This window comes from Rana temporaria, chromosome 6 (genome assembly GCF_905171775.1).
Source record: "Rana temporaria chromosome 6, aRanTem1.1, whole genome shotgun sequence".
NCBI lineage: Eukaryota > Metazoa > Chordata > Amphibia > Anura > Ranidae > Rana > Rana temporaria.
The window spans coordinates 54,673,600-54,698,740 of record NC_053494.1 but is presented as its reverse complement, the minus strand read 5'-3'; the positions used below and the strand labels follow the sequence as shown (position 1 = coordinate 54,698,740).

General features: G+C 42.3%; 1 protein-coding gene across 1 annotated transcript; it reads right to left on the bottom strand.

Moving 5' to 3' along the window:
• Positions 1-594: 594 nt before the first annotated feature.
• LOC120943488 (ras-related C3 botulinum toxin substrate 1-like) lies at positions 595-24,124 on the bottom strand. Its single transcript, XM_040356821.1, has 6 exons — positions 23,756-24,124; positions 12,597-12,668; positions 11,576-11,693; positions 9,826-9,888; positions 4,816-4,975; positions 595-963 (listed from the first exon to the last, which is right to left on the bottom strand). The coding sequence occupies exons 1-6, from the start codon at positions 23,788-23,790 to the stop codon at positions 833-835; spliced, it is 579 nt and encodes a 192-aa protein (XP_040212755.1). The 5' UTR covers positions 23,791-24,124; the 3' UTR covers positions 595-832.
• Positions 24,125-25,141: the final 1,017 nt, after the last annotated feature.

Below are 25,141 nucleotides of genomic sequence, written 5' to 3'. Positions count from 1 at the left end.
AGAGCGTTTCATTGCCCCTCTTTGTGCCATCTGAAAGGCACCTGCCATAGTCAATAGTCCTATATAGTCGCCACATTCATAGACACTGAGCTGAGAAGTACTGTATCTATGGAAGATACATCCAACTCTAAGGTCAGTGACTGTAATGACTCCCAGCAGCCAGCATATAATGCTTTAATCATTTCTCCCCACCCCTTATGACATACTGCCCAGGGGTGGTAAACACAGAAACAATGAAAAAGGGCCAGACCAGGCTCTTGAGTGGGTTAAAAAGAGGATCTCCATGAAAGACCAACACTTTCCAATTAGTAATGGAGAAATTTGCTGAGCAATACAACCTTTAGCCCACAATTACTTTGTGGGTAGAAGAGGGCTGTGTCATGTCTAAGCCCTAAATCGGTCTGAGACAGAACTTAGTGACATCCTACAATGCAATACAGTGAACTAAGATTAATAAAGTGTTTAATATATGCAGTAAGGCTCCTGCCTACTGTCAGTTTTTTTGTTTCCTCCATCCAGAAAATCAGATCTGAGTAAAAAGTCATGTCTCTAATAGATTCAATGGCTCATGTTTGTAGCAGAAATTGTAGAAACTGAGTGGGTGTTTTGGCAACATTTAATTAGTTCAAGCAAAATGGAGAAACCGTTTTCAGAAAAATAAGGCTAAATAGACTGATCTATCATTCAGGTAAGGGTTTCAGTAGAGTCTGAAAAAGATTTGTCACTTAATGGATTTTCTATTTAAGATTTTTTAGGCAGATAATATTTTTTTACAAATAGGACTGGGGTTGGCATTTTCAAGTCTGGGACTGGGGGAGAAGCAGTGCAAGGATTACAAAAGCAGACACTCTTTCTTCCTCTTCTTCACTGGTGGTGGGATGAGAACAGCTCTTATTGCTTCATCGAACACAATCTTCAGTCCTCTTTGCGTAAGTGCTGAGCATTCTAAGTATTTCCTGGCACCTGTCAGGAGAAAGCCAAAGTAAGTCAATTGTTTCTTCTCTCTCTGGGGATTTCCAATTTGGTAATGATTAACATGTATTTAAATCCAAGGTATACGATAATATTGACAAACCCCTTCAAGCTACGGCAAAGTCTTTACAGCTGTCAATAACTAAAATGAACTTCCTCGTTCTATTGACATCTGAGAGAAAAATGAACTTTGGTCTTGCTAATGACATAGTTACATAGTTACATAGTAAGGCCGCGTACACATGGTCTTTCCAAACCGATGAGAATGGACCAAGGTTCATTTTCATCGGTCCAAACCGACGGTGTGTATGGCCCATCAGTCTGTTGTCCTTCGGTCCAAAGTTTTAAAACATGCTTTAAAATCGAGCCGATGGACCGCTGACCAATCTGTCCAAACTGATGGTTAGTACAGAAAAGCATTGGTTCAAAACCCGCGCATGCTCAGAATCAAGTCGACACATGCTTGGAAGCATTGAACTTCGTTTTTTCCAGCACGTCGTGTGTTTGACGTCACCGCGATCTGACCCGATCGGTTTTTGGAACGATGGTGTGTACACACATCAGACCATCAGGCCACTTCAGCAGTGAACCGATGGAAATGGCCCGTCGGACCATTCTCATCGGTTTGGAACGACCGTGTGTACACGGCCTTAGTCAGGTTGAAAAAAGACACAAGTCCATCCAGTTCAACCATAAAAATATAAATAAAAAATATCGTACAATCCCATATACCCAATTCTATAACCACAGTTGATCCAGAGGAAGGTAAAAAACCCCAGCAGAGCATGATCCAATTTGCTACAGCAGGGGAAAAAAATCCTTCCTGATCCCCCATGAGGCAATCGGATTTTCCCTGAATTAACTTTACCTATAAATGTTAGTACTGAGATATATTACGTACATTTAGGAAAGTATCCAGGCCTTTCTTAAAGCAATCTACTGAGCTGGCCAGAACCACCTCTGGAGGGAGTCTGTTCCACATTTTCACAGCTCTTACTGTGAAGAAACCTTTTTGTATTTGGAGATGAAATCTTTTTTCCTCCTAGACGTAAAGAGTGCCCCCTTGTCTTTTGTGTTGACCGTAAAGTGAATAACAACACCAAGTTCACTATATGGACCCCTTATATATTTGTACATGTTGATCATATCCCCCCTTATTCTCCTCTTCTCAAGAGTGAATACATTCAGTTCCTGTAATCTTTCCTCATAGCTGGGCTCCTCCATGCCTCTAATCAGTTTGGGTGCCCTTCTCTGCACTTTCTCTAGTTTTCCAATATCCTTTTTGAGAACTGGGGCCCAAACTGCATGTTCCAGATGAGGTCTTACTAATGATTTGAATGACAAAGTCTAAAACTGTGTTTGCTCACGAAAAAGATGACATCCAAGCATTTACCAGAGAAAATATTAACCTATTAATTTAATACACTATTAATCGATTCAGCTGCAGAAATCTGCAGCCGTTTGGTGTAGTGGTGAATTGAGAGGGAAGGAAGGTACAGCCGTACCCACCTACGCTCTGCGATGTAAGAAACCTGAAGCGACAAGGATTTCATCACTATCGGTACCGGCTTGTAATGCATCTGATTAAACTGATGTTGGAGGGCAGAGGAGAGATCTGGGGTTAAAGTTAAAAAAAAATATCTAATGTCACACAGAGCAATAATTCTAGCGGGAGAGCTCCCGTTCAAATCTAAAGTGGTAACCTGTAAAGGCTTTTAAAGTGACACTTATGGAGATTTTTTTTAGGTACTGTAGTTTGTCGCCATTCCACAAGGGGGACAGTTTTAAAGCATGACATGTGAGGTATCATTTACTTGGCACAACACCATCTTTTATATTTAACAAAAATTGGGTATTGTGTTGCGTTTGTGCACACTAATTTGTCTGTATTGGTGTTTTAAATGGCTGTGCAAATATTGTTCAACATAAAAAACTGCAACAACCACCATTTTATTCTGCAGGGTCTCTGTTTTCAAACAAATATAACATTCTTGGGGTTTCTAAAGATTTTCTAGAAAAAGTTATGATTTTTTATGTGAGAAGTGTCAAAATTGGCCAAGGAGTTAAGTGGTTAGGATAATGGACCTAAAAGTGGGGACATTTCAGATTCTGGGACAGGACAACAGAACAGGTGAATGGCAACTGATAACGTTCCATAATACAGAATCTACTTTGTCGCGGTAAACACATCATTACACATCCTATGACTCATTTCTTTTGAACAGTTTGTTATTGTACTTTGTCCGTTTACAGATAACGATAACATTTTATAGGATATCAGTTCTGACTTATGTTTGCTTTTTGCGGAATTAGAATCCTGTAAAATGTGTTTTAGAGTTCACTAGGCTTATGGATACAAACACCCCACAAAACATTACAATGCAAAATAATTTGCCATCCAAAATGTCTAGGTGATTTTTAAAAAACTTGTTTTTAATTATCTTTCCTCTCACTCCGTTTTGACTATGGGACAGGAAGTGAAGGGGAGAAAAAAAAAACGCACACACTGGACAGTTACTCTATCCAAAATTAAAAAGTTTTGCCTTTAATACTACTTTAACTTTATTACCATCACTTAGGGCCAGTACCCGCCAGTTGTTAACAGTGATTGGGTGGCTCCATAGCCCCCAGGAACCCTTTTATAGTAAAGCCCAGAGCAAACCAATAAAAAATGAAAAAAAAATGCAGACATGAGCTTGTTTTGTTCACATATCAGACATGCCTGACTGGGCTAACTAGCTAAAGCACCATGCCACATATGAAATACGAATGTTTACAGAAGACTGTCACGCATGGGCGTCCGCTGAAATTTTTTCAAGGGGGGCGCTGTGGCAGCGGCAATACACAGTCACATTTAAACCCTGTCTTCGACCACTAGCTGAGGTTTAACCCCAGCAGCCGAATAGGATGGATGGTGTCAGTAGGGCAGTGGGTGGTGTTAGAAGGGCAGTGGATGATTTCAGTCGTTTTTTAATTAATTTTTTTACATTTTTTAACAGTCTTGTTGGGGGGCTTTGGTGAAATATCAGGGGACTAAACAGACCCCTGATAGCTCACTTTCGAAAAATAGAAAGGGACTGAGTGTGAATTCTCCAGTTCCTTTCTCTGAGGCATAATAAACATAGTAAATTGGAACAAATATACTCTCTGTGTACCAAACTTTTCCTGATTCCCTCAATCTCTGTGACTGGTCCCCTGCAGCTTCTGTGAAAGTTGTGACAGGCTGTGGTGGCACTCCATCATCCTCATTGTACCATACAGGGTTAATGTTCCTGTATGGTATGCAATGATGCTGAGGCTTTGGGTTAAGGAGGAGAGCAGTGCGGCTGGCTGGAACATGGAAACATAGAAGTACAAGTGTTAATTTCCCCACAGCAGTGCAAAGGTGAAATTTTCCCTTTTCTGGAGGTGGGCTGTATTCTGTATGTCTCTTTATACTCATGACAATGTCAGGAATATACTGGGACGTTTCAGGTTCTACATAGAAAGTATTCCACATTATTAAAAATAATAATTTTTAATAAGATATGGTGTGTGTGTCGAATGCATCCATGTGGAGCCTGAAAAGTGCAGTCCACTCTGACTTCCAGGGGGGGGGGCAATTGACCCCCCTTTCCCTATGGAGCGGACGCCCATGCTGTCACGCTGAATTTAAGGAAGCCAAAAACTGTCTCTGTTAGTTCTTTAACAGGAGGAATTATAAAACTTGTTATTGGCCTGATGTTACATGACAAATTGACTGAATGAAATTTAGATGAATTCAAGCCATTATTTTGCTATCCTGGAAAACCTGTTTCACTCGTTATAAATATTTCAACAGAAAAAAAAAAAAACACAACATACCAATCTTTTTTGCCATGGTAAGTCCCTGAGGAAAAGTAATGGGTGCAAGATTCTGCCCTTTCAGTTTTGCAATTGTCTCTTTATCATCTCTCAGATCAAGTTTTGTACCCACAAGAATGATAGAAGTGCTGGGGCAGTGGTGTTGGACTTCTGGGTACCACTATTTAAAAATACACAAAATATACACAAAAAATAAAGTTATAATTAAATTAAAGATCTAGTAAGGTTCCTCCAACCCACAGTTAAAGCTAAAAGAACAAACTTTCTTCCTTGAAAAATAAAAAACAGCAACACAGGGTCTAATTGGGAAATGGGATGCATTAAGTCACAATTAGGTTAGTAAACATTATTTATTTGTGACAATATTATGAAACAAGTAAACAAGTATTTATATATATATATATATATATATATATATATATATATATATGTATATATACACATACACATGCACACATAGCATGAACATAATGGATACATATATGTTAGCTTGACAGCACATGAGAGGTAATGAATATTGATAACATGTAATATAAGGTATTTCCTATGTTGCCTTATAAAAAATGTTATGTCTAATCGCCATTAGCAACTGGGAATAATTGTACATAGATATAATATACGATAATGATAAGATGTGTAGTGCGTTTGATATGCATGAAGGCAAGTGGATAATGTCGCAAGAGACGGCCAGTCCACCTCACCTTTTTGATATACAAACAACCCAGGAAGAGAAATCACAGCGGGACGCTAGACTACACGGAGACACCGTGAATGACTCTTCCTGTACATGAATGGCCATTGAAGGGAAGTTAATGGAACCATGAGTTAATTAACTTGTCTTAAAATCTATTCATCCCTAAATTTAAGGTGGGAAGAAGCTGTGACCATATTGGGAAAGGATACCCATATCCAATCAGAGTGGGCCCCAGGGATATAAATTAAGACATTTCAGTCTAGTTAGATAGAAGGAAAAATTAGAACAGACCCTGGGCCCAGGAAGCACCGTTCTCAAGGTAATATCAAGGAATCTTCTCCTCACGCACTTACCATATCTTTGTCATAATTTGTTAGGTGTGATATTTTTGTGTGATGTACTTACTTTATATTTGCAAACTAACTTTTACTCCCTTAGTTTAAATACTGTAACTGTATGCAGTGTATTAGATAGCTAATATCTTTTCTCTAATAAATGTGTGTTATGTTAAAGCTTTCACTCTGGACAATAGAACTCTCTTATTTTAACCATATATCATATATGTGAGATATTAAATCCTAGATATACAATTACTTAGTAACACCTATTAGCAGGCATTGGTACACCATATGCAACAGAGCTGCTGTAAAAACAGATAGATACACATCCACATTAATAGTTACATAGGGCCAGATCCACAAAAGGGATACGCCGGCGTATCTACTGATACGCCGTCGTATCCCTGTTTCTATCTATGCGACTGATTCACAGAATCAGTTACGCATAGATATTCCTAAGATCCGGCAGGTGTAATAGTTTTATACTGTCGGATCTTAGGATGCAGTACCTCGGCCGCCGCTGGGGGAATTTCTCGTCGAAATTCCGCGTCGGGTATGCAAATTAGCACTTACCCTTCGTGAAGTCTCCGTAAGTTGTTAGTTTGCAAACGCAAAATTAGGGCTACTTTTACAAAGTGTAAAGTTAGTACACCATGTAAAAGTAGACCCTTCTTTCCCGCGACGCTGTCAAATTTTTTTTTTTTTTTTTTTTTTTCCCGCCGCATCTCTTTTTTTTCCCAACGCAACTTTTTTTACCCGGCGCGATTCACAAAACTCGGCGTAACGTAACTTTGCGCAAAGCACGCCGGGAAAATCGCTTCGGGAGCATGCGCAGTACGTCCGGCGCGGGAGCTCGCCTAATTTAAATGGGACTCGCCCCATTAGATTGGGCATGCCTTGCGCCGGACAGATTTAAGTTACACAGCCGAAAATTTCTAGGTAAGTGCTTTGTGGATCGGGCACTTAGGTAGAAATTTTGTGGCGGTGTAACTTAAATAGGAAGATTTAAGTTAAGCCCGCTGGCTGTGGATCTGGCCCATAGTACTCAATGAATTTTGAATGTATAAAAGATATATATGGGTCAGTGAATAGGTAATGAGCCAGACTTGTCTGAGCACCCCACTTGACACTATTCATGGCTATATGCCATTCATCAGGAATTGGGTAGTAAAAGTGAGAACATTTGACATTTTTCTCCCTAACACTCATCATGTTTTTTCACTTTTTTTACTTTCACATACTTTTCACATATGTTTATACATTTTTTCCAGAACATCATATTCACAAACATATTTGCAATCATCCCCACACATGTGGGATGTGTTGTGGTGATCAGGCATGCTATGTGGATGTTTTCTTGGCTGGGGCAGGGTTCCTTGCCTCAGCTCCGGAACAGACAACTAGCCAAGCAGAGTGCTTCAGCCGACCTGTGAGTATAGATTTTTCTCCCCCAATGAGGTATTTTCTCCCCTTAGGGGAAGAACATATTAACTAATACTACATATCCATTTGTATTTACAGTTTATTCCTGATGATTGGCATATAGCCATGAAACGTGTCACAATTCCATGGGGTGCTCAGTCAAGTCTGGCTCATTACCTATTCACTAGCCCATATATATCTTTTATACATTCAAAATTCATGGAGCACTATGTAACTATTAATGTGGATGTGTATCTATCTGTGTTTACAGCAGCTCTGTTGCATATGGCGTCCAATGCCTGCTAATAGGAAATACCTTGTATTACATGTTATCAATATTCATTACCTCTCATGTGCTGCCAAGCTGACATATATGTATCCATTATGTTCTTGCCATGTGTGCATGTGTATGTATATATATGAAAATACTTTTTTTACTTGTTTCATACTATTGTCACAAATAAATAATGTTTTCTAACCACTCTACCGCCACAAGTCAATTGTCTCATGTAAAGTCCCACATTCCTTTCTTATGTACTTGAACCAGGGATGGAGGTACATTTATTGTGCCTCATTTAAAGTGGATGTAAACCCGATTCATGAAATTTGAGCTAGGAACATATATATATGCAGTATTTTGTTATCCCTTTCCAATGAGCTAAGTCTTATAGCTCTCTTCTGAACGGTTCCTCTGTTATCAGCCTGAGAACTCGACATATTTTTTTTTAGACAAAAGCAGCCTGAATCTTTTGTCAAAGGAGGTTGCTAAAATAGAGTAGTAGAGAGCAGCACCTATTACAAAACAGCTCTGAGAGTCTCTGCCTATGATGAGAGGGGGTGTGTGCCTTTCCTTTAATCAGCTGTTTTAGCTATCTTGGCTGCATGCCCAGACACAACACTCTGTGTTAACCAGGAAGAGAAAATCTCCCAACACGATCTCAACTTTCTAAACAGTATATAAATATGAACACAGCAGATATACATATAAAACCTATATGGGAAGATTTGGTTAATCTCTGTGTATCATCTTATCATCTGAGGCTGTTCACTTCACTGGGTGTATGGAGGGGTTACATCCACTTTAAAGTCCCAAACTCCCCCCTCTCGAGTATAAGCCACAACGAGGAAACAGATCACAGCCACAAAATTTTTTTGGTGAACCAAAAAATTATGGGAGAGAAAAAGCAGCGCTGGTCCAAAATCCCTTTTAAATAAAACCTTTAAATTAGTGAAAATATATATGTATATAAATCAATTCACAATAAATATATTCTATGTGTTAACCACTTAAGACCCGGACCATTATGCAGGTTAAGGACCTTGCCCCTTTTTGCGATCTGGCAATGCGTCGCTTTAACTGACAATTGCGTGGTCATGCGACTTGGCTCCCAAACAAAATTGGCGTCCTTTTTTCCCCACAAATAGAGCTTTCTTTTGGTGGTATTTGATCACCTCTGCGTTTTTTTTTGCATATAAACAAAAATAGAGCGACAATTTTGAAAAAAAAAACAATATTTTTTACTTTTTGCTATAATAAATATCCCCAAAAAAGATATAACATTTTTTTTTCCTCAGTTTAGGCCGATACGTATTCTTCTACCTATTTATGGTAAAAAAAATCGCAATAAACGTTTATCGATTGGTTTGCGCAAAATTCATATAGTTTACAAAATAGGGGATAGTTTTATGGCATTTTTATTAATATTGTTTTTTTTTACTACTAATGGCGGTGATCAGCAGTTTTTTTTCGTGACTGCGACATTATGGCGGACACATCGGACAATTTTGACAAATTTTTGGGACCATTGTCATTTTCACAGCGAAAAGTGCTATAAAAATGCACTGATTACTGTGAAAATGACCATTGCAGTTTAGGAGTTAACCACTAGGGGGCACTGAAGGGGTTAAGTGTGACCTCATATGTGTTTCTAACTGTAGGGGGGCGGGGCTGGACATGTGATGTCAGTGATCGTCTTTCCCTATATTAGGGAACAGACGATCACTGACATTGCCACAATGAAGAAATGGGAAGGTGTGTTTACACCTCTCCCCGTTCTTCAGCTCCGGTGACCGATCGCGGGACACCGGTGGTGACCGGGTCCGCAGGTCCCGCGGGCCCGGTCACGGAGCTTCGGACCAGGCGCGCTCGCGACCCCATGGCTGGGCCTTAAAGGGACATGTACAGGTACGTGATTGTGCCCAGCCATGCCATTCTGCCGACGTATATCGGCGTGAAGGGGTCCATAAGTGGTTAAACTAATCAATATACCATAAGTGTAGAAATATATTACATACAAACAAACCAATATTGTGATGCACTAATGTGCAAATATGTATCAATAAAGTGTAAAGTGTTCTTCCTTATTGTCTTTATAGACAAAGTGGTTTAGGACCAACAACATGACCCAGGTTAGGGCAGATGTCAGGCAAGCAGGCTAAACACTGGTGTCTTTGGTTCCAAACTATCTCCATTTAAGACAATTTACCATTTACCATATAAAACATCCTTACATTCCTGTAGTGTGGAAAACCCCAGTAAAAAAAGACCCTGTTTACCTTTTCATAGACATTTTCAAATGAAGCTGGGCTCACAATTGAAAAGCAAACTAGGAACACGTCCTAAAAAGATAAAAGGCAGACGGTACATTAACAAGTCTTTTAACAATATTCTTTGATTATGCTGCAAAAAAAATTGATTTCGCAGGAGAAAAAAAAAAAAAAATCAAACATAGGACATGGAGACTGAATTACCAGTTCCTCTATTTTTCCCCTTACCGGGACGTTTTAGATTACAGATCAAAAAGGGACAATAAAAGCATTAATTTGCAAGCAAGGCAATTAGCTCTGCAAATTGCAACCCACACCGTTATTATCGGCACCTTTTTTTCAGTTGGCTAAACGCTGATAACCCTATTTTTGAAATTATAATTTTCGGCAGCCGATATATCGGTGCATCACTAATATTTACCTTAAACACTCCTAAAACTGCTGAGGAAAAACAAAAGGCATGTGCTAGCCCACACATGAAAAGGGTTGATGTTGATATTACGTCCACAGTATGATAACGAAGGGCATGGTAGCCTTCTGGACTGTAACAGCACTTATAAGAGCTAATGTTATATAGCTAGATTCAGAAAGAGTTAGGCCGGCTTATCAGTAGATAAGCCGACCTAACTCAGAATCTACGCCGATTTATGTTTAAGTGTATTCTCAAACAGAGATACGCCTAAACATATCTAAGATACGACGGCTTGCGCCGTCCTATCTTAGGTTGCAATATTGAGGCTGGCCGCTAGGTGGCGCTTCCATTGCGGTCGGCGTAGAATATGTAAATGAGTAGATACGCCGATTCACGAACGTAGGCCCGGCCGCCGCAGTACATTTACGCCGTTTCCGTAAGGCATTATCAGGCCTAAAGTTATTCCATCTCATAGGTGGAATAGTAATGTTAAAGTATGGCCGCCGTTCCCGCTTCGAAATTCGAAATTTTTACGTTGTTTGCGTAAGTCGTCCGTGAATAGGGATTTACGTTGTTTACGTACACGTCGAAATCAATAGGCCCGTGCGGCATACATAGCCGCAATGCACACTGGAAAATGTAGGCGCCCGGCGCATGCGCAGTTAATAAAATACGTCAAAAACGTAAGGTCAAAGCGGATTGACATAAAACACGCCCCCTCAGCCGAATTTGAATTAGGCGCGCTTGCGCCCGCCGCATTTACGCCACGCCGCCGTATCTTAGCAGGCAAGTACATTGTGAATCATGTACTTGCCTCGCTAACTTATGGCGGCGTAGCTTAAATGCCTTAAGCTACGCCGCCTTAAAGTTGCGGCAACGTACCTGAATCTACCTAATAGTGTCTACTTAACCACTGGGTGCAGCATCAAATATATTGCTTGTGTGCCCCTGGGTTCACACTTATGCAAATTGGATACAGGTTTGCCCGCATCCAATTTGCATGACAGGAAACTGTGACCGGTCCTCAGTGGAGCCGGTTCACACATCTTCGGGGGCTGTGGAGCAAATTGCACAGGGGTCCTGTTCGTCTTTGGCTCTGTTTCAGGTCTGAATTCAGGCAAAAGTTTGGGCGTGATTCGTCCTTAAAACTGAGAAAAGGGACGCACCGGATCCCTGTTGTGAGCCGCATTCAAATTAAGTGTGAACCCAGCCTAATAAAGTATACATTGGAGGCACAATGAATTACATCCAACCAGGAACAATCTGATCCAGAGGGCATTACATAAACATGGTGCTTTCACCCATGCTCACATAGCTGTACAAAGGAGAAAAAACGTGGATCCTTACCGTCTGTGGATAAGACAATGGACGAAGTTTATCGTAATCTTCTTGTCCAGCTGTATCCCACAGGCCCAAGCCAACTGGTTTTCCATCAACCATAACATTGGCAGAATAGTTGTCAAATCTGAATTTGGAATATAAATTTATATGTTCACAGGCTTAAACATTTTAAGAAAATCACAATAAAAAGTCAGAGAATAGCTGATGAGAAAAAAACACTACACAATTCCCAGTGTGAACTTTGTCCTGGCAAGTTGACTGGACAGGAGCTGTGCTTTGTAATACTGAAATGGTACAACCATTTTGGATATATACTTGAGTATAAGCCTAGTTTTTGAGCAAATTTTTTTGTGCTGAAAATGCCCCCCTCGACTTATACTCGAGTCAGCTTTTTGTGCCTGATTTCATGGACTTTGGGGATCCTGGAGCCCAAACTTGGCACACATGTAGCCCCACTCTTTCTCTACAAGTGTGAAAAGTTTGTTGTCTGGGGGACCTACGGCCGGGGAACACTGATTTTTTTTCAAAGCCAGGCACCCCTTCCATAGACTTCCATGTTAAACGGTAATTTCTCCGGTGATTTCGGGGAGCCAGTACCGGCCGGTCGTAGGTCTCCTGGACCCAGAGCTTGGCACACATGTAGCCCCATTTCTCCTCTACAAGTGTGCAAAGTTTGTTGTCTGGGGGACTGATTTTTCAAACCTGAGCACCCCTTCTATAGACTCCCGTGTTAAACGTCAGTCTAGTCATGGACACAGTGAGGCATGGGCACAGTGAGGCATGGGCACAGTGAGGCATGAACACAGTGAGGCACAGTGAGGCATGCAGATGGACACCCAGTTTTTTGTGGTAAAATTAGGTGCCTCGGCTTATACTCGAGTATATACGGTATACTGTTGCTGAATATAGTGACCTTCCAGAAATGTAGTCACGTAGACTTGTCCAATTACTGATTGGTCCACTTTAAATGGCTGATTAGTCAAATTACTAAAAGTATTGCAATGATGGGACCTTGTTTTTTACTTACACAGTTGGGATGTATTCTCCAGGGAATGCATTGCTGGTGTAACTTATCAGCAAACAAGTCTTACCAACCGTTCTGTAAAAGAATAGAAAATAACTCAAATGCTTTATTTATTTCAATATTAATAATAATGTAAACAATTAAAGAACAACTGAACTGAACTGGCAGTGCCAGTAAGCCTCTATCTGGTTGACTGTTACTTGTTAAGAGCAATTTTTCTGTATTTGCAGAGACTTTAAAAGGTACAAAACACATAAATGTGCATGTATTACACAGATGAAATGCATAGGTTTTTTTTTTTATCATTATTTTATCTTGACATACGCCACTTGACCTCCGGAAGGTTTTCCCCCCTTCCTGACCAAGCCATTTTTTGCGATATGGCACTGTGTTGTTTTAACTGACAATTGTGCGGTGGTGTGACGCTGTACACAAATAGAGCTTTCTTTTGGTGGTATTTGACCGAGCACCTGTGTGATTTTTATTTCTGCCGCTATAAAGAAATAAAGGCCGACATTTAAAAAAAAAAAAAATTATTTTACTTTCTGCTTTAAAACATATCCAATAATGAAAAGTAAAAAAAATCGAAATTCTTTATACATTTTGGCCAATATGTATTCTGCTACATGTTTTTGGTAAAAAAAAATCCCACTAGGTATATTGATTGGTTTACGCAAACGTTATAGCCTTTACAACATATGGGATATGTTTATAGAATTTTTTCTAGTAATGGCGGCGATCAGGGACTTATAGCGGGACTGCGATATTGCAGCAGACAGTCAGGACACTAATTGACACTTTTTGGGGACCAGTGACACGAATACAGGGATCGGTGCTAAAAATGTGCACTGTCACTGTACTAATGACACTGGCTGGGAAGGGGTTAACACCAGGGGCAATCAAAGAGTTAAATGTGTGTCTCGGCTGTGTTTTTGTGTTTACTGTGTGCTGCTTTAACTGGGGGAAAAGAGCGATTCGTATCTCTGCTTTGCAGAGGAACAGGATCGTCCCTTCCCCTATTGTCACAATGGAGATATGCTTTGTTTACATTGCATATCTCCATTGTTCGTGTCTCATGATGATCGCCGAGAGCCTACAGGAGATCAGCTCCTTGAACTTGTAGTTTAGCTTCTGCTGTGAATTACGTGGTTCTGCCCACATCTATAGTAGTAAATGTACTATAGAGCCGTCTGGTCAGGTAACATGGGGGAAGAAATATGAGCATCAAATTGGAGCTGCTGTCCAAGAAGCCCATCAAATCTAATAATCAAATCATTATCCCGCTGAACTAAAGGTGAGAATTATTGCAACACCTGAAATATTCTGCTTATTTTTTATTCTACACTTTGAAGTCATTAGGACTCATTCACCCAAACAACAGCCAAGGCAGTCACTGACCTGAGACAAGTAGGCAAACCAGGAATTTATATTTTTATAGACCAGGGAGATTAGGCACAAGTCACACTTCTGATTCTGTAGGACCCCCTATAGAGGAAACAGCAGAGAGGAGGTTAAACACCTGCTTGCATGTGTTGCTCACTCGCCGACTGGATGAGCGACATGTCACTTTCTTGATGGCGACCTACCTTCTGAATCGTTGTTGGCTGTGAGGCGCCGCTGACACCTCACTGATTACGCCTGTCAGCAACACATACAAGCAGATGAATGTTCTCCCTGTGAATTTTTGGGATTTGGTCACTGATGAGTTCTTGCCAGCAACAGGATCAAGTGTAACAAGGACCTTATGCCTCGTACACACGACCGGTTTTCCCAGCAGGAAAACTGCCATGACAGTTTTTCGCCAGGAAAAACAGCCGCGTGTATGCTAAATTGCAGTTTTCATTCCCCCTTCCCCCCTCAAGAGGCTTTCTCCACACCAGGAAGAAAGTGAGTGTCGTTTTACTGTGTGGAGTTACAGACAGAAGAACTGGAAGTGAGGATTTATCAGAAGAAATAAGGACATTTAAAAGCAAAATGGAAGGATGAGGTAAGTGAAGGAGGACTGCACTAAGGTAAAGGAAGCTATTTAGGGAAAAAAAAATTGCCTTTACAATAAGGTGACCAGATTTTTAAAATGAAATCCGGGTACATATTTTTTCTTTACTAGTAATGGTAACAATCATCGACTCTCTGCCCGTCGCCGCCTGCCTCTCAAGTCTTATGCCGCGTACTCACTTTCGGTTAAACCAATGAGAACGGTCTGATGGACCGTTTTCATCGGACCAAACCGATCGTGTGTAGGCCCCATCGGTTATTTATCTATAGATTAAAAAAAGCAATCTTGTTTTAAATTTAACCGATGCATACCTAACCGATAGAAAAAAAACGAGCGTTAGTAGGCACAACCATTGGTTAAAAATCCACGCATGCTCAGAATCAAGTCGACGCATGCTTGGAAGCATTGAACTTAATTTTTTCAGCACGTCGTTGTGTTTTACGTCACCGCGTTCTGACACGATAGTTTTTTTTAACCGATGGTGTGTAGGCACGACTGACCATCAGTCAGCTTCATCGGTTAACCGATGAAAACGGTCCATCGGTCCGTTCTCATCGGATGGACCGATCGTGTGTACGCGGCATTACTCTACGGGCCCCGCCTACTACTGGATGGGGAGCGGAGGAAGATCACTCTGCCAGGTAAGGCAAGGAGATAGGCAGGTGGCTGGCTAGGATTTGAGCCAAGGCCGAAGAACATGCGGGCGAAGCTGAATGGGCACCCGAAACTGAAGAAATATTCTCTCCGCTCCGACCAGCACATGATCATCAGAAAGGGGCACAGATAATGGTAAAAATACAACCCCCCTATGTTAGTAGGCATGGCGGAGTGGGGGGGGGGGTGTAATTCCATTTTTTTTATTTTAATTCTGCACTGATTGTCTTTGAAATTGCCCCTGCCCCCTATTAAATCCAATTTGGGGACAAAACCAGGGACAGACTTGGTCCGGGGACAGTGTCCTCAATCAGGGGACTGTCCCCTGAAACTGGGGATGTCTGGTCACCTTACTTTACAACCCCTTTAAACACTGCGAGGCAGTGCCGATGAAGCATACACACGGGCAGGAATTCTGGCCAAAGCTCTCATGGTAGTCTTCCTGCCAAGAAAACCGGCCGTGTGTAGGGGAAAAAGCTGCCAAACAGGTTCTCGGTTTTCCCCACGGATTTCCCGGGGGACTTTTTACCGCTGGGAAAACCGATCGTGTGTACTAGTCATAAGGCTTAAAGCCAGAGACAACCAAGCAACATCTGTTTTAACCTCCCCCCTTCTTCTACCTATCCTGCATAACCTGTATATATGATACAGTATATAAGGAAAAAAAAGAAGTAGTATAAATACGTATTTTTCTTTTTTTTATCTCGTCTGATCATATGATACAGCAGCTCTGATTCCCCGGTGTAATGGAAGCGCTCAATGGCTGTTCATTCTAAGCATTGTCACCCACCAACTCTCATTGTCCCTCCATTGTCAGTGCTTCCTCCTCTCCCCTGCAGCAGCCATTCTCTGACACAGGGGAGCTGTAGCTGCTGGATCACATCGCCTCTTTTAAACTAGGTATTTACACTGCTCTTTTTTAAACAGGCAATGCAAAATAAATAGGAGGAGGGGGAGGCAACATTTTAAGGAACAATTATTATTAGCTTTATTTTCCACTTTAGCCACCTTCATCATAAAAGTGATGGCTTTTTATTTTAGTTTTCATCATCAGCACAAAGAAGTGCTATTGACTCTACTTCAGATAAAGTGGACACAATTACACAAAGTTTAGGAGCATAGGTGTGCACAGCCTATTGCATTAGGGTGTGCACCCCAAAGCTCAAACCCACGCTATCAATCACTTACTGTGTTCACTCAGAAAGGGAAGGGGCTGGTAAATTACATATTTACTGTCCACTTCCCCCACTCATCACAAAACATCACCCTGTGTGTGCCCACAGTTGCAGCCCGTGGGAGAGGACGAAAGCCGGCAGCGCTGCTGAGAGGGAGCCAGGGCAGAAGAGGGAATCTGTGCTGTATAGGGTGATTCTGTGCTGTATAGGGTGATTAGGGTGTGCCTGGGCACACATGGCACACCCTGTGCACACGCCTATGTTTAGGAGAAAAGATCAATTTATCTAGAAATTACTTTCAGTATGATGTTAATAGTTAATCAGCAAACATTACTGACATGCAGGGGGAAAATCCAACTAACTAGACAAACAATATACGATAATAGAGACCTGTTTCTGCTTCAAAATTTCCCAGTTCAGGAAACAGTTTCGTTTGTGGCCTTAGGATTACAGTCATGTCTGATAAGGTAACTGTTAAGTGACCAGTCCTTAACTGTATTCTACTAAAAAAAAGGTTGGGGATTTGGGCCAATTAGAACATTGGTACCCAGGGTGTTTAAAAATCAATGTTTATTTTTTTTTTTTAAATCTGATTTTTTTTATTTTAATCAAATGCTTTTTGAGTACAAATCGAAATATAGTTTCCTATGTAAAATACATTAATAATTTAGTTTAGTCAGCATGAAATGGAGCTTAGTTATGTAGCAAGAAGTATATTCTGCAATATTCACATTTTTGTTAAACTCATTTAATGAATCCAAGCTCTGCAAGCTGAGATAACATGCACTGAATGAGATTAAAAAAAGTGAGATAAACCAAAATTCAGGAATATTCCTTTATCCTAGTGTTTTGCAAATCTATGTACACTACAAACTGTATGATTGAATCTGTTCTGATATCTCTGTTTTACTAACCTGACAGCTTATTATTATACATAGGAAGCCTTCATTTTGTTTGCAAATATTAAAGATTCTAACTACCAGCAAGAATAAGTCCTCACATTTAAGGAACGCCTGTCATTTTAGATCCATCAGGGCAGTGCCTGTTAGCGGGCATCCACTAGATGTGGTCAAGCATTTTTACTAGTGATTTAAATCATGATTTAAATCGACTTGATTAAAATCAAATCCACCCTGTTGGTATCTCAATTCATGCTGGAGGCTGGCTGGAAACACTTTCCTTATCAACTGTGTTCCCTCTAATAAGCCAGTGCACCCCCCTGCCTTTCCCTGACATGACTGCAGATCCTACCTGACAGCTTTCTATAAGGCAGTGGCGGCTGGTGGGTTCTCCTTTTAGGGGGGGTGGCAAACATGCACCTGGCGGCGTGGCACTGACCACCCACAGCACCCAACGGACCACGCATGGCACTGGCCACCCGTGTCACTGACCACCAGTTGGACAACCCGCAAGTGGACCAGCGGCACTTAAGCGCTGTGTGGCGGGGCTATCCTCCTCTGTGTCCGCTCCTCAGGCTTCCTCCCCTGTGTGTCTCCTCTTCCACCAAAGTGCTAGGCATCCAATAGGGTCGTCTGGCCCTTTGACCAATCTCACAGACATGCCTCCTGATTGGTGGGGATTAACTGTAGTGTGACCATAGCGAAAATTAATTCGCTATCGTCAAACAACAGGGTGGGATCGGGAAAGGGGCTGGGCACATAGAAAGGGAGGGTGGCGGGGGCAGGGCCCACAATGCACGGGCCGCCACTGCTACAAGGGTATCATAATCCAGCCTTCACAAATGGCAGTTCTCTAAAAGTAGTATCACTTGTTCATTCAAAAACAAACTCTAAATTTACTTGCAGCCACATTCTAAATTGAATCTTTCTAGCCCTGTAAAGCAAAAATCGCTATACATACCTTTTCTGAAGCCAATTGGCCAGGGTTGTGGGGAAGAGGCCCCTTTCCTCATCAACATGGGGACAAGGTGCTGTGGCGGGGAATCCCGCTGACAGCTGACAACTCATTGGTTACTGCTTAACCAGCTATTCATAGTTGTCATGGAGGAAAAAAAACACAAAATGCATGTAAAAACGCATACCAAACGCAACACCTGCATTTTTGTTGCAGGTCCACTGAAATCTATTACATGCAATCTGCTACGGGAAAAAAAGTCCCTGACCTTTCTAAAATTGCAGTGGCTGAAAAATGCATAGACGTGAACGTGTATCGTAGGAAACCATGTTAAATAGACTGTAGTGCATTTCTGCAAAGTGCAAAACACACACAAATACACATAGGTGTGCACCCAGTGTCATGGTGGGTTCAGGGAGAGGAGGGGCAGGGCGGGGCCAGGGGTGGGGTCAACAGCAGGTAGTCTGTATGAGGCCCCATGATTTCTAAAAGTGTTTACATTTTTTATAATTATAAGCACAAAATGACACTTCGATTAACTCTATATATGTGATATGAGGTTTTCTGTATTGGAATGCTGCATTTTTATGCAGCACACATGTACGGTGTGAACAGAGCACACAGTTATATTTAATTGCAGGTACACACAGTTAGTTTTTTCGTTCAACCAGGAGGTGGTCACTGAACTAACTATGTGACATTGATCAACCCCGCTGTTCTATCGTATTCTGACAGGGGGCCCGCCCACCCGCCAGAACACACCAGTCAGTGCTTGCAGCCATTGGCTGAGAGTGCTGATTAGCTGTTGGTTTTCCAGCATGCTCGTTTGACACAAGCCAGTTGTGAGATTGGCTTCTGTTGGACAAGGGAAGGACCTGTATACACAGGCCAGTTTCTACTGTACCGTCTGACAACAGCCTATGTTCAGCCCGTGTGTACAGGGTTTTAGGTGCGTGTGAATGAGCTGTCAGAGAAAAACCAGCAACACCAGTTAGGTTGGAGGCCATTCTCTCCAGGGCCATAACGTCTGAAGTTTAACTCTTTCAATGGTGTCTGATCTTTTAGCACAGAACCAAGCCTATTCTAAAATATTGTGCAAAATGAAGCTACAGATCAGGCAACTTTTAAACACGGATCATTTCAAGCTGCTCTGGGTTACGAACAGTGTTGCCAACCTACCAGATTGAAATTTACTGGCACGACACCCGAAATTTACCGGCGCAGACAGGTTTTTACTGGCATTTCACAAAAGTTACAAAATTACATTTTTAGGTGCAAATTTCAGTATTTAGGCTACAAACAAGTACGCTAGGCAAATAGCAATGTGATTTAAAGCGGAGGTTCACCCAAATAAAATTTATATCAGACCAACTTCTTTACACTTCTAACATGTACAGTCCGCAATTTTTTTAGGCTGTACATACCTTCTAATCTATATTTGCAATCCAGCTTCCGGGTACTTCTCTCCGCGGGAGTAGGCATTTCTATGCTGAGGAGGCATGTCATCTGGGAGGTGGCCCAGATGATTGACGTTGTTTCAGAAAAAGTTCTCCCTGGCGGATAAGGCCCCGCCCCCCGTATTGTGTAGGCGCGTCACGAGTCACAGCGTTTCCGAAAGAAGCCGAACATGAAGAAGCTCTATACGGCGCCTGCGTAGTCAGCTCTACGCGGCTCCTAGTCGGTGCGCAGGCGCCGTATAGAGCCGACTCGCAGCTCTGCATGTTTGGCTTCTTTCGGAAACTTGTGACACACCTACGCAATACGGGGGGCGGGGCCTTATCCGCCGGGGAGAACTTTTTCTGAAACAACGTAAATCATCTGGGCGACCTCCCAGATGACATGCCTCCTCTGCATAGAAACGCCTACTCCCGCGGGGAGAAGTACCCGGAAGCCGGATTGCAAATATAGATTAGAAGGTATGTACAGCCTAAAAAAAAAAAAATTGTGGACTGTACATGTTAGAAGTATAAAGAAGTTGGTCTGATATAAATGTTTTTTTGGATAAACCTCCGCTTTAAGGTAAAAAAACATATTTTTGTTATTTTCGATGTAATAAGGGCAAATTATTTAGTCACATCACCCCCTGCCTCCATCCCCCTCTGCCACCAACACCCCCTTCCTTCACCCCCTCTGCGGTGTCACAATTTCCTTCTGTCTCCAATGTCCCCCAAGCCCCCTGCCTCCAATCACCCCCTGCCCCCATCCCCCTCTGCGGTGCCACCAACAACCCCTGCCTCCATCCCCCACCCTTTGCGGTTCCACCATCCCCCTCTGCGGTGCCACCAACACCCCCTGCCTCCAATCACCCCCTGCCACTAACACACCCTGCCTCCATCCCCCTCTGCGGTGCCACCGCAGCCACCATCGCCCCCTGCCTCCAATCTCCAATGCGCAGTTCCAAGCAAAACCAGTCTCGGCTATTTTTACTGGCACATTCCCGCAACCACAGACATTTACGAACGGGGGGAAAAAGTGCCCGTTTTTACGAACTGTCCGTAAAAATAAGGACGGTTGGCAACACTGGTTACGAATCTCTGCTGCACTCTGTAGCGGCCTGATAAGCGCCATCTGACAACCAAACTGTGTACAGAGTGATTCAAGAAAGATGATCAACTCTCACCAAGTGCTCTTTACCACTCAGATTTTTTAACATGCTGAAAATCTCTGCGACTGATAAGCAATCATTTAGTTCCCCACAGTGAACAGCCCGCTTTCTGCAGGTGCACTACAACCAACGCAATCAGCGCTGTCTACAACCTCATGGTGGGATCATTTGTACCAACCTAACCACTAACATGCACCTGCACTGGTGTCCATTGTGTAGCAGCAGTGCAATGTGTTCTTATGCCGTGTACACACGACCATTTTAATGGTCTAGAAAAAACTACGGGGTAGATTCACGTAGAATGGCATATGTTTGTGCGGGAGTAACGTATCCTATTTACGTTACGCCTCCGCAACTTTTACAAGCAAGTGCCGTATTCTCAAAAGAAAGTTGCGACGGCGTATCGTAAATAGGCCGGCGTAAGCCCGCCTAATTCAAATTGTGAAGAGGTGGGCGTGTGTTATGTAAATTAACCATGCCCCGACGTGATTGATGTTTTTCACGAACGGCGCATGCGCCGTCCATGGAATTTCCCAGTGTGCATTGCTCCAAAGTACGCCGCAAGGACGTATTGGTTTCGACGTGAACGTAAATGACATCCAGCCCCATTCATGGACGACTTACGCAAACGACGTAAATTTTTCAAAATTCAACGTGGGAACGACGTCCATACTTAACATTGGTACGCCGCATATACGCCTCATATAGCAGGGGTAACTTTACGCCGGGAAAAGCCTAACGTAAACGGCGTAACTGTACTGCGTCAGCCGCGCGTACTTTCGTGAATTTGTGTATCTAGCTGATTTACATATTCTAGGCGTAAATCAGCGTACACGCCCCTAGCGTCCAGCGTAAATATGCAATTAAGATCCGACGGCGTAAGAGACTTACGCCGGTCGGATCTAATAGAAATCTATGCGTAACTGATTCTATGAATCAGGCACATAGATACGACCGGCCAGACTCAGAGATACGACGGTGTATCTGGAGATACCTTTCTGAATCTGGCCCTACGTTTTTTTTCAACCTGATTATTGTTAAGCCGGCCTTGCCTACACACGGTCGTGAAAAAAAAATGCTCTAGCAAAGCGCGGTGACGTACAACACGTATGACGGCACTATAAAGGGGAAGTTACATTCGAATGGCGCCACCCTTGGGGCTGCTTTTGCTGATTTTGTGTTAGTAAAAGTTTGGTGAGAGACGATTCGCGCTTTTCAGTCTGTTACAGCGTGACGAATGTGCTATCTCCATTACGAACGCTAGTTTTACCAGAACGAGCGCTCCCGTCTCATAACTTGCTTCTGAGCATGCACAGTTTTTTCACGTCGTTAAAGTCCATACACGACCATTTTTTACGACGTTAAAAACGACAACGTTAAAAACGACGTGAAAATTTAGAGCATGTTCTAAATTTTTAATGGCCATTTTTTTTATGTCGTGAAAAATGCTCTGGAGCCCACACACAATCGTTTTTATTGACATAAATTTTTTTTTTATTTTTTACATCCCGAAAAAAACGGTCGTGTGTACGCCGCATTACAATTCGGAGGAAGGCCTCCATAAGAGACCCTCATTTGGTAGACCATGCACTGTAGGTCTGGTACCTCACCCTGATCAATAATATACAAAATAATGGACCCTAACAAACTAAAAATAAGGACTATAACGGTAACCAATTTTTGTAAAAAGTATACATTTTTTTTTTTTATATGATAAAAATTGCACATGTATACATATCAACAAAACATATAAAACACACAAAAGCGTCACATAAAACATAACCAAAACCATTTGGTACTCCTTGAATACAGATATTTGGTGGGTGCCCTATAGTACAGCACAGTGAGTTGCTGTAATTTTGACGCAGTTTGCGTTTCAAAGGAAGTAACCCGCTTCTTCAGGAAAAGTTTCAGCAAGAATACTAATAGTCAAAAACGTCAAAATAGAAACACATTGAATAGTCCTCCTACAAATGGTTATTGTCACCCATATAATGCCACGGAACGGTCCTCTTCGTCGTTAGTTCCTATTTAATTGGATCCATAGTCAAATCGTATAGTGTGCACCTAGTCATATACAGGGTGTTATATTAGGTAGGTAAATAGGTTCCCATCATGTCGTTCTTCAGATCAGTGTGGAGTGTGATAGATTCTGAAATCTATACCCAGAATCTATCACACTCAATGCTGGTCTGATGTTACACGCCTGATGAAGGGGTCCTGTGAGGCCCTGAAACGTTGCTTCTGCTGTATCAATGTACTTGCTGATTAAAGCTTTGAGCCCACTCTGGAGATACATTGTGTGCTGCTGACGTTTTCTCGTTATATTTTTGGTTCCAGCTGTTGGTCACTGCAGCACCCACTTATAAACACAGCCATTTCTTTAGGAACAGGTGCGTTGGGAGTAGTGCGTTGGAACAAATGCCTCACAGGTGCTCCCATGGCATTTACAGCACGTTTGAGATGTGTTTAGAAAGCTTTACTTGCTGTTCGAATAACACAAGAATCCATACAACAGAAACCCAACACAGAGGAGGTGTCTGGAAAGTGTTATTTAACATAAAACCCATCAAAACATGATAGGACTACTAAGGGGCAACATGGTATCTAAGATTTTCAGAGCATATCATTAATTAGCCATACCAGCGTGAGCGGGTCACACAGAGACCAGTCATATGTAGGATCCATACAGATCACCAGACATGTTTTGGATGAGCCCCACCTGGCACAGTCTATGACCAGCCTGATGTACTGGAATAGAGGATCTCCAACCTTCCCCCAAGAGATGAAATATGTCACCTCATGTGCTGCCAGTATCTGCCCCCTAGTGTCCCGGGTGATATATAGAGGTAGATGTAATGGCAGAGCCTCTACTCACCCGTCTCCGACCACCACACACTTGATGTTCTGCATGACTGCTCACGTCCGGGAAATAAAATAAAAAAGAAAGCCCCAAAGCAGCACAGAGGAGCCCTGGACAGGCTATGAAGATGCCCCACTAAGGTTTGCCATGGTCTGGTGACGCTGACTCCCCGTCTTCTCTAGATCTCCTTCAGGAAGTACCGGGTCTCTTATTATCATTGGAGAGGAGGAGGGTTGTTATGAGTAGTATGTTATGAGGAAGGGGGTAAATCCTCCCTCCCTCAGCGCAGCCATGGTGATAGTAGCACAACACTTCCTGTATCTTGTTAAGGTGTTTGATGGTCGGGCTCTGGGTAGTGGCTGCATTCTGAATCTTCTCTTCTCACACGTTCGTTCAGGGACAACAGGTGTAGCATTAGCATGAAGACGTGTACACAGGAGTCAGAGATGCAGGAAATGATTATGAACACACACTCCCACACAGGTTGAACTGGATGGACTGGTGTCTTTATTCAACCTTACCAACTATGTACTGTAACTACAGTATTTATCACCAGTGGCAACTGCACATGCTCCGGATTCAGGCAAAGCACGCCGTTTTGCTACTGCAGGGATACCAATTTTCATGGGATACGGATCTTCATGCTACAATGGGAATAAATGTGTATAATTAGCTGATAAGTTAGGAATAAAATGTATGTCATAAATGAAAGCTGAAGAGGTACAGTATGTAACTCCTTTCCCATACCGTGTTCAAAACGCACTGTGTGTGTGATCTGTTACGGGTGTCAATATAATCCTAACAATACCCCAAACACAGATTGCAAATCCAGTGCATTTGCACCAGATCACATGGTACTGCATGCCCTAAGTACATGGTTTATATTAGTAAATGTAGGTACTGATTATAACATTGGGCGTGCCTCAATTGTGGTCATAATGCACACATGCAGGTGGAGCCACTCACCCTGCACGGAATGATACCTTTTGCGTGTGTTCCCGGGACCACAATCATGTGAGTGTAGCACCCTGATGTTTAGGCAGAGCTGCTATCAAATTTAGTTGCCAGGCGATAGTTGTCTTGGCCAATTGTTAGAAGATCAATTGATTTCCCCCTAATTCTGTAATTTCTGCACTTCTCTCTTCTGACACTAGGTGACATTATGGCTGGTGACATTGGGTAGGAGACGGGCATAGCAAGGACAAATTATGAATGAATGGGGTATCTCAATGGGCAGGGTTCTCTTTGGTCCCTTGGCCTGCTGGGAGCGCCTATTTATTTGGGTGGAGTCAGGTGATCGGGGTTCTGTGCCACCTGGATGGCTGTCTGGGTGTACATGTGTTATGAAATTATTGTTGCATCCACCTAAGGTCTTGGAATCAAACATTATGGCGCATCCCA

What these genes read in the sequence shown, in the direction of transcription:
- LOC120943488 (XM_040356821.1), bottom strand. Translation starts at nt 23,790, where the DNA reads ATGCAGAACATCAAGTGTGTGGTGGTCGGAGACGG. An exon ending in GGAGAATACATCCCAACTGT is followed by an intron (nt 11,694 to 12,596) that starts GTAAGTAAAAAA and finishes TTCCAAATTCAG; the next exon opens with ATTTGACAACTATTCTGCCA. An exon ending in CATTGTCTTATCCACAGACG is followed by an intron (nt 9,889 to 11,575) that starts GTAAGGATCCAC and finishes TTATCTTTTTAG; the next exon opens with GACGTGTTCCTAGTTTGCTT.